The sequence below is a fragment of the Scardinius erythrophthalmus genome (assembly GCF_964197995.2).
Source record: "Scardinius erythrophthalmus genome assembly, chromosome: 12".
Taxonomy (NCBI): domain Eukaryota; kingdom Metazoa; phylum Chordata; class Actinopteri; order Cypriniformes; family Leuciscidae; genus Scardinius; species Scardinius erythrophthalmus.
In genome coordinates this window covers 6,306,950-6,317,958 of record NC_138232.1, presented here as the reverse complement: position 1 = coordinate 6,317,958, position 11,009 = coordinate 6,306,950, and the positions used below count along the sequence as shown (strand labels likewise).

General features: G+C 37.2%; 1 protein-coding gene across 2 annotated transcripts in view; it reads left to right on the top strand.

Annotated features, from left to right (window-relative positions):
• Positions 1–4,243: 4,243 nt before the first annotated feature.
• Positions 4,244–11,009, top strand: part of vapb (VAMP (vesicle-associated membrane protein)-associated protein B and C) — a 33,256-nt gene continuing 26,490 nt past the window's right edge. The window contains exon 1 of one of the 2 annotated variants that reach the window (XM_081379817.1): positions 4,244–4,722. In XM_081379817.1, coding sequence (XP_081235943.1) covers positions 4,665–4,722 — 58 coding nt within the window. In that variant the 5' untranslated portion in view covers positions 4,244–4,664. The remainder of the gene's footprint in view (positions 4,723–11,009) is intronic. The other variant, XM_081379818.1, reaches the window with a different exon arrangement.

Here is an 11,009-nt window from a genome sequence, read left to right as displayed (position 1 = left end):
AAAAAAAATATATATATATATATATATATATATATATATATATATATATATATATATATATATATATATATAAATGGGCGAATCTCATGAAACCTGTCATAAACATATCCAGGTCACATTTCACTCAAAAAATTATATTTTGCAAATCAATTTAAAGTCTGTTGTTAGGACTATTTTTTAATGCTCCTAAAAATAGACCTCATTATATTTTTCTTGTGATTTTGGGGGTAAAATGTGACATGAGATTTACTCAAACCCATATGTAATATTTACTATTATAGAAATATCAGTGTTGTATTCCTGTTGCATAGGATATAAAGCTGTATGCGCTTCTGTCTTTCCTATATTTCGAATTGGAAAAAATCTAATTGAATTCAGTGGTAGTACTAAAAATACAGATAAAGATAACTCTGGGATTTTATGGTTCAATGATAATAAGCATTAACAAGAGATTTCTGAGCCTTGGCCATTTTGAGATGAGTTAATGAAGTTATATTTGAAGTTATATATGAAGAATGTGCCAAATCTTTGCAATTTTGTAATCCTGTAAATGTTTTTGTGACATAGTAGCGATCCTGTAGTAGCAGATTGGTCAGTGATGTTGATGCATGAGTTCAACACAACCATCTGCATATTTTATCCATTTGCAAGTCGAGATAACAATAGTAACACGTTTTTTGCTCCAATTTGCCACATCATCTGTTGCCAGATCTCTAGCTTCAGATCCAGTCTGTTCTTGGACTAATAAGCAGTTGGAATAGACTTTTATGTTTTACAGTGTCTGACCATTGTTACTGCTTGCAGTGCATAATCAGGGCATTAGTGAAGTTCAACCCTCACGCTTTGAGAGAAAGTTGGCCAGTCTTCTAGAATGCCAACAAGAATAGCAATTTCAAAGTGTTAGATGTGATAACTATTCCATCTGTTCGCATGTTTTCCATATCAGAACTTTAACGTTAGTGGGAAGGAGCCAAATGCAGGAATTTTGTATACGGTGCACTTTAGGCTTTTGTCCAGGACTTTGTGAAGTGTGCAGTATGTCCAAATAGTTTCTGAAATTGCATTTTAACCATTTGTGTTAGTTGGCAGTTGGTCTCCTCAGCTCCCTTGCTGTTCTTTTTCATTACTTTTTTTTTTTTTTTTTACTGGATTGAGTGATTTTGAGAGGTCTTGCCAAATGCCCTAATTGTCTCGTAAAAATTTTTCATCTTTCTCATTCTTTCACTGAATAACTTTTGGCCTGCTCATCCAACATGCTTTTACCATCTGGACAGGGATAAAAAAAGGAGCGTATCTGGAAACTAGTCTTGTTTCAGAAAGAGCAAGACGTCTAATCTCTTCATCTTAAAAAAAAAAAAAAAAACAAGCAAAGGGAAGTAATTATACCACATATTCTTCTTTGAAGTGACCCCAAATTAAATAACTCTTCTTTGCTGTCACTCAATTTTTCAGCCTAAATATTTTCTCAAGAGATCCGGCGTCAGTTTCATTGAAGAAACAAAAAGTCTTATTTTTTGACAATCTGAGAAACTTACCTTTAAAAGATTTGGATTAATGAACACTATTCATTCAAGAGCTTTATAACACAATGTGGTTGAGTGGCTCTTTTTCTACACATGTAGAATTTAAGTTTATTCAGCCAAAATTTAAGATTATCTGTTACAATTTTGCATTTGTGAATATAGAATAAATATGTTATGATTTATCAACTGAATACCCACAATGACAAAGTTTTATGTACTTAAAATGTGATTCATCTAAATGTACACTTCAGTATAACACGTGACACCATCTGTTGTTTTTAGAAGTTAGTATGTGGCTTTTGATGGTACTTTTAAAAAAAATTCATGGATATTATTTACATGTGCTTTTGACATTATTGGCATATTGGGGTCATAGAATGTGTTTAGTGGATCAGAATGGATATTATGGGCAATCTTGAGTTTCAGTTCCCGTCCTTTATCCTGTGATTCTATATGCAGTGCTGCCAACGCGCTATGATGTTTTCAGGAATTCACAAGTGCAATAATAATACTTTTCCCCTCCAAAATATGTGCTGTCAGTAATAATAGCAGAGAGATTTATAGACTTATTACAGTAATTGTAGTTAATCCATGAATTTTAGCACAACAATATTTTCCTTTAGAAGACTGCTTGTTAAATTAAAAAAGGGCATATTTGGAACAATACTTGGGTGGAAAAAATGCACTTTTTCAAAATTCCTGTGCGTCTTTCGTCCTAGTTGAAACAACTTGAAAAATGACAGTCCTAAGCATTCACTATTGATGTTTACACAGAGGAAATCATTCAAATTTATTCTTTTATTTTCTTTCTCTCATGTCAAACTAATTGAAGAAGGAAACAGCTCAACTAATGTCACATTATAAAACTCACTGAAGGGCCTTTACAATGTATGGAAATGCATTGCTCGCTCTAAATGTTGTAGAGCAGCTGTTTGTTTGTCTTGTACAAAGCCTGTGATCCACAGTGAGACCAAATGTCTAATTTAGTCCTCTTGAAGTTCTTGAATTCCTGGCCAATTGGAAAGGACTTTCTGAATTGCTTGTCCTCTTGCTGGGGAGCACAGGCTTTGCATTAATGCCTTTGAATGGAACTACATGCTTGAGTCGGTCGGACAGGATAATATGCCGTCTGGTGTGGTTTGCAGTGGTGTTTAGGTGGAAGAACCGAGCCAACAGTCTTGGGCTGGCCCTAAGAAAGTTGTGAAATTCTCGTTATGTACTTTACGTCCTTGTATATACCACACATTGGATGAATTCTGTAAATTAATTGATATAGGCAATGTTACTTTACCACTTACCATTGTAATTCAGTATTTAGAAAAGTAATTTAACCTAATCATTAATTGTTTTTGCCATTTAGCTTGTCTCTTTTATTGTTTTGTCATGCAAAGAAGGCTTGAAAATAACATTTATTTGTTCATTTGTGAATGTGCAAAAGGGAAATGTTTAGCTCTTTATTAGTAATAAAATTATACAAAATCCATTTTGATTTTTATGCTTAATCAACGTGCACATTGGGTTTGTTTGGTCTGTAGCTGATTCAGACCGGAGACAAGTTACTCCTAATTCTTAGTTAGGAATGAGTTCAGAGGGATTGAGAATCTGTTCGCAGCAGTGCTAGTATCTCCTGCACCGGCCCGTGGGCTATATATATACATATGACACTTGTGGTATGTGTCTCCTTTGGCAGGGGGTCCCTGCTGATCTTTTAATTGTGTTGAGGAAAGTAAAACAGTCCTCCAAGAGCTTGTATTCAACTGCCAAACTGAGCATAAATTAACTCAACCACATGCAAGTACAACAATTCTAGAATCTTGGCTGAGGATAAAGTAATTCATGTTCATTCTTAGATATTCAGTTGGATTACTATACTGCTTTTGAAGAACAGATTTAAAAAAAAAAAAAAAAAAAAAATTTCATACAATCCTTGCACCATTTAAAAAAAATCATTCTCAAATCTACACAGCCCAAATACTCTTCTTACAGAAATATATATATAAAAATTTGGTAGTTCACGAAAAACATGAACAATTTTAGTTACCTTTTTAATTGTTTTGCAGTGCCATTTATTATTTTTGTGTACAAATATCCCATGCCTCTTAAATAAGAGTCATTAAAAATAATTATACAAAATATATGTTATATTAGGATATATATTAAATAATAAACAGTCTAAGTATTAAACAGTTTTTAAAATAATATAATAATTAAATATTTTTAATTATAATAAGTATTTATATTCTTGCAGTGCCATTTTTTAGGTAGCCTACAAACATTCCATGTCTCTTAAACATAAGGCTCATTGAATATAAAATAATTATACAAAAATGTATGAAATTCTAATATATATATATATGAAGAGTTCAGATGCAAAAGCCTCTAAGTGCCATCTGAAATTTTCTTCTAGAATGATCATTTTTATAAAGCTTGTATATTTAAGTTAAGTAATTTCATTTAAATGACAATTAATAGGTAATTTGTATTGCAATTTAAGTGAAATTACTGAAATTAAATACACGAGCTTGATAAAAATAATCATTCTAGAAGAAAAATGCAGATGGCACTTAGAGGTTTTTGCATCTGAACTCTTCATAGATAGATAGATATTAAAAACAGTTTTTAATTATATATATATATATATAGGCCTAATATATTATAACAATAAAAAACTTTTTTAATTATAAAAATGCTAGCATTTTCTTCAGTGGTCATTGCATGTTAATATAACAAATGCACATACTGTTCATATAACACTGCAAAAGTTACCGTAACATTTTCATAAGATGGTTCATGATAGATGACCCATAAAGACAGCCCACCCCCTCCCTCATTCTACTACACCCTTCTCCTCACACAATCACATCAGTCGCCACTACTGAGTACTGCAGGGGCAGTGACGTCACGGCCAGCCTCTCTCTCTCTCTCTCTCTCTCACCCACACACAGTCCCTTCCTGCTGCATCACAACAGTCGCTAGTGGATCGGGTAACTGAGCTATTTCCACTGCCTTGTGGAGTTTTTATTTCAAATAAATGTAACAGAAGTCCTCATCGACTAACAGCCTCAACCGTCAAGCCCGTCACCGTCAGTCCGAGCGGACGTCAGCGCAGCCAGTCTGAACGCGTTTCAAGCGCAGTGGGAGATGGCCAGGCCAGAGCAGGTCCTGCTTCTAGAACCGCAGCACGAACTGAGGTTCCGAGGTGAGTGAGAGACTGACACAGCCGTGGACGAGCGCCTATAACGCCCAACACGAAGAGGGAGGGTCATTTTTTAGGGGGTTAAGGGCTGAAAGAGGCGGTGAGATGGCGTTTCTGACAGGCCTCAATCCTAGTAGTAATAATGATAATATGGCGCAGCGCCTTGATGATAAATCGCTCCAAACTAATTAGAATGACATCAAACGCCTTTCACAAGGAGTAGATTAAGTGCTGACTAGGTTTGCCAGAAGACTGACTAGCACGTTAGCTCGAGCTAGCCTGTTTAGGCCTTAAAATACAGGCTCTACTGGTGGGCTGGTTAATTCGGTTAGTATGAAGCAGTTCAGTGTTGCCATGTTCGCTTATTATTAGCGACGTTGCGTTTTTTCTTTGCTTCAAAAAATGGGCTGTTGATTTTATTATAGTCTTATTTACAGCAGCGTATATTTGCTTGTTAATGTTTCGCCTACTTGCATACAAAGTGTGTATGTCGTTATATTTCTCTGATTGAATGACCGCTGTGAGTGAGCTGTCAAGGCGAGCGCTCATTTCTCCTCGTGTTCAGATGATCTGAAGGAGAAATGGTGCCTTTCGTTAGCATGAAGAACTGGGCCGCTTATTTAGACTTTTTTCGATATGGCAAGTCGATTATTTTTGGCTTATTTTTTCAGAGAAGTCGCAAATTTTCCAGCGAAATCTGGCAACACTGACAACAACCTACCTTGATGCTGCTTCCAGTCAGGAAGTCAATGGCACCATTGAAAAGACACCTGTACTATTACTCCACCTGACATGGATATATTGTGGATAATAATTATGTCGTACACAAACTTATTTAGGTATTTTTGTGTTAACAAGTTGCCATGTTGTAGACTTTTAAGGTTTGGGGCTTTTAGTCTAATGTAAGTTCATAAATTTGATGTTTACAGAATTTCAGGGTTCATCTCATGGACTGGGAACACTAATTAATGTGGACAGGAGACCAATGCTATATTGTTGTATGTTTACATAAGCATATTATTTATTAAAGTTCGCAAGAAATCAGCCAATAAGAATGCTGTGGAGGCACTGACACCTCCCATGTGACCATCCTTAGTCAACAGGCCCCCAATCTTGTTTTGTTCCTAAAATCTTCTTTTGTGTTCCATACAAGAGTACAAGTCATACAGGTTTGGATTGGAATGGTGTAAGGGTGAGTGAATGATGACAGGATTATCACTGGTGGACTACTACCCCTTTAAGGAGCTCAGTGAAAGTGCATTGAGCTCAACTTTAACATTTACATTTATGCATTTGGCTGACACTTTAATCCAAAGCAGCTGGTATTTGAATCAAGTTATACATATTAGTTCATGCATTTGCTGGGAATGGGCAAAAGAGCGTTTGCCTCCCTCTGAATATTTCAAAATAATATCACACCGACTGATTTCCTAAAAGATTCTCTAATGTTAAAGTTTTGGCAAATCAACTTGCAATATCAGTGAAACAGCATTCCTTCTTTAGTCACCCTACCTTGGGCATATTTACATTTTTTGTAAACTGTCAGGACACACCTTGTGAATTGTCTGAAGTTACCCAGGGACATTTTGTAAACCTATTTAATGTTGTTTTTGCTTGTGATGTCATGTCTTTAGTTCATTGTTTAGTAAGTGCTTTAAAGGTGACATGTTATGCCCCTTTTCACAAGAGGTATTATAAGTCTGGTGTCCCCAGAATGTGTCTGTGAAATGTCAGCTAAAAAAAAACCCTAGATAATTTATTGTAGCTTCAAAGTTGCCCCTTTTTGGGTGTGACCAAAATCACACTGTTTTTGTGTATGTCCCTTTAAATGCAAATGATCTGTTCAGAAGAGGGCCGATCCTTTACACAAGCTTCAGATACTCAAAGAATTTCAGTCAAATCTCAGAAATAACCCGTAGCGGAGTGCAGCCTTACAGAGAGACTCAGGAAGAGATTGTAACTTTTAGTGGATACATGTATGTAGTTGTTGTGGAGTTACATTGATCAATCTCATCAACTTGCATGTACTGTCATGTTTAACTTTTACACAAGTTGACAGTTCCTTGAGGTCTTTATAAGACAGCTGTGACATCTTTTGGTCCAATAGTGTTCAGTGCTCGTCTGTCCAGCACCGACTGAACAGTTTGCATGCTTTGCTCGAACGTTTGCCATTGCGTTAGAACTGGTTACACTGTTGTCGCTTGAGAAAACCAAACGGTGGCACCGTGGGTGGAAACGTGCAGATTAAGGGGTGGAAATATTATAATAATATCCCCTTCCTACTTCAGAAGGGGAGCGAAATCTGATCGGCTTAATTTTAGACATGCTTGCAGAGAAAGGCTTACCGAAACAAAGTTACTGGGTTGTCACTTTTCACGTTTTCAGGGTTGGTAGATGCACAGGAGACCCTATTATAGCACTTAAACACGGAAAATTTGTCCCCTTTAAAAATGAGGGTGGTTCTCCTACTGCTTGTTCACACCAGGAGCCTGTGAGGTGATGTTATGCCAGGTTCAGACAACACAATATTTTTGTCTGTTATGATAGTCTCTGTGTCAGAGTATAAGATTTTGACTCTTTGCGTCATAGACCATAAACACATCAGACTACAGTGTTTCCTCTAGGATTTTTTTCCAGCTGTGGTGGCAGGCCCATATCCCCAGGGGGAGGGGGCGTCGCCAATGAGTAATATTCCCACGGGCCACGCCCCCTTGCCCCAGGTGTTTAAACCTCCCCTAAGTATTATAATATGAAAGGCTCCAATTTAGAGCGGCAAAGCGAGCATGTGCAATCGCATCCCGTGCGCAGAACGATGCACTTGAAGCATCGCGAAGTCACAGCGTGCAGCGCTTCGCATTGAAAAGTTTTGTGTAATATATCTATGCAACAATTTATTGAGCCTTTTCTTTTAAAGGGGTCATATAATGTTATTTTTGTACAAGCTAATATGATTCTTTAGGGTCTAAATTAAAAGTTTGTAATATACTTTAATTAAAAATTCTCTTTAGTATTGTAAGAAAACACTAATTTTACCTGGTCAAAAACAGCTCTGTTTTCAGCACGCCGTTTAAGTGCATGTGTCTTTAAATGATAATGAGCTTTGCTCACCCCGCCCCTCTGTTCTGTGCGTACACCGTTTGTAACACACTAACACAATAACCATAACGCGTTGTTCATTATAAACGTGGGATTATGAATTATATTGAGAATGTTATACATAGAAAACATGCCGTAATGCACCCTGAGTGTAAACAGCCGCATTCATCGTGAAGCGTGCAAGCGTTTTGCAAAGATTAATATAAAGGTCAATAAAACGTTACACTCACTTCAGTTCTTCTGGAGGTGCAGCAGGAACACGAATAGTTGGTACTGATCCTTTTTTCAGGAGCAGCTTCTTAGCAAATAACCAGCTTTTTACTGACCCTCGTTTGTAAAGCAGTCTGGTGAAATGATTTGCGCAAACATGAAAGCATTGACGTTGATCGTGGGGAATATTCCCTTCAAAACAAACTTAGCCACTGCGTCTTCAGCTGTACGGATTTAGGAACATCCAAATGACTGCTGTGTTCGTTATTACACCCAAGAACAGAACACCACAATCGCTTAGATGCCATTCTGCTCATAGGCACTGCCAACACACATTTCAGTACAATCAACTTGTAAAAGTGCATGTACCATTATATGACCCCTTTAATAGTTTTAAATTACAGTTACAGTGCACATGAAGAACTCTCTACTCCAGTGCTGTAATCTAACAGACACCCGGGAGAAAGGAATATGATTTAGAGAGCGCAATAAATTCCAGCGAGATAAAGTCATTTTATGTAAACCATAGACCTTTATCTACAAATAAAGAATAATAATGGGAACATTGATCTTGGAGAGAGTATCATCGTGTTACTGTCGTAACCGAACGCGACGCACTGTTTGAATGCTGAATGGAGAATGACTGAGGAGAGATGAGTTTCCGTTAACTTTAACTTAACGACTATAATATATATTTTTACCTCATATTATGCTATCGAATGACTTTAGAAGTCTTGGAATATAGTGCATGAAAACTTTATGGTGCTTTACAGTGGGGCTTTAATGCCTTTAATGGGGCTTAACAATAACACAATAGTATGCACAATATCGGACCTCACTGAGAAGCTGTAGGCATGGCGGGATGATTTTTGGTGTGGCAGAATGAATGTAGCGGAAACACTGGACTACACGTTGCTTGCTGTCTTCAGTGATGTGCGTAATGTCGTCAAAAAGGCTGAACTAGCAACTGGAAATAAGAGCGTTGTAGGAAACTCAGAAGCGAAGACCAGGAGACTTGGTTGTATCTTCAGCTGGATTCTTTATGGAGAACACGAGCTGTCGGTTGCTGCAGTCATCAAGTCTGACTAAGGGAACTTTACATGGTATCTTATAGGCATTCAGTGGGCAGTCCTTAAAGGTGCTGACAGTCCTTAAAAGTGTTGACCTTACACACAGCCTTAGAGATTACCACTAAATCGAATCATCTAAAGACAATAGAGGCAATTACCCCCTACTGAAGATAATGGTACCCCCCCAAATTGTATAAACATCACATGGTCACACAAGAACTAAGACTATGTAATCATTCACACATAGTTTGACTGACAAAACCCCTTCAATGGAAACTATATTGAATCTAATATGTAAATTGATGCCATCATGTTCACCTTGAATGCCCAATACAGTGTAGTTCACCTTAGTTTTTCATGTGATGTTATAGGGGTGTAACGGTACGCAAAAATCACGGTTCGGTACGTACCTCGGTTTTAAAGTCACGGTTCGGTTCATTTTCGGTACAGTAAGGGAAAGAAATGCAAACATTAAACTGCAGGTTGTTTATTACTATAAACTTTTTTTTAACTATTTGTTTACACTTTTTTAAACACTTTTTAATAAAATATATATAAAATAAAAAAAGAATAAGAAATAAAACACTGCAGCAAAGTTCTTCACTAAATAAAATACTCTCAGTCTCAAACCAATATCACATAATAAAATATAATGAAAACTAACTATGATTACAGTGCAGCTTTACCAGTCCCAGCTTGTAGGCCTGCTCATATTTAAAAATATATATATAACTTTTCCAAAGTGTAAAAGGTGGCTCTTCAAGCTCCGGCTTGTCCATACTGTCTATGGGCTTGTCTGCATTGGTGATGACGCTAGCTAGCGAGAGGCTGGGCTAAAGCGTGCCGTGTATGTTGTTGTACAGCGTGCGGTGTGTGATTTATTTATTTATTTATTTAATTAATTTTTTTCGCCCTGCTGTCGATTTCATTGGTTTAGGTTACAGTGACGACGGGTAGGTTTAGAGATCAGTGTTGGTGTAGGGCAATCTGTACAGTGATTGACATATTGACATGACCAATGAAAACTTTAGAATTAGCTGCAGGGCGGGATTTGCGCTGAACACTTAATGTGTTCGTGTGGAAACACGAAAATGTACCTATGTTCCGCACACAAAGTATTGCATTCGGTCATTCGGTGCACACGTGCACCGTACCGAAAGCCCTGTACTGAAACGGTCCGGTACGAATACACGTACCGTTACACCCCTATGATGTTATGTAAGGATGTAGGGATCAGCAGATCTTAAACATATTCTTAAATTTGTAATCCTACAGCGTAAACAAACAACGTGAAGCGCCATGTTAGCTTTAAGCCTGATTTATACTTTCGCCTGGCTCCGCTGACTGCATGCACACTTCTTCAAACGGACAAGCCGTTCATACTTAATGCGCTCGCCGTTGTACTATTCTTTGAAACGACGGGGCAACTCGGAGTCAGGAATCAGTAGTGAGAAGTAAGGTACACATGTGACCAGTTTGTTTTAGTACACTTCACCAAAACCACACTACAAATGAATCATGTAAAATCCAGTTAACCTTGAGATTATTGCTTGTGACATTAGAACAAAATATATGGATATGAGAACATGTCTAAAACTAAATTAAACAATGATCTCTTAAATATGTTGAAATTTTACTAAACATTTTCAAAGAAAAATTGATTAAACATGGACCTTTATTTTCATTAAAAGAGCTTATTTCTGCTATAGTAGGCTCATTTTGTAAATGTAAGCAATTAACCTAGACACACGCAAACTGGGACGTACCTGCTCGGCCAGATTCGCCTCCAAATCGTGCATCTTCAGAAGTAAAGCCGCGCTGAAAGTCACAAAAAAATGGCGTGCACACCGCCACACAAAATGGGGTCACACGCACTTCCGTCAACGGCACAATGACGTCATTTTTGCCACGTGC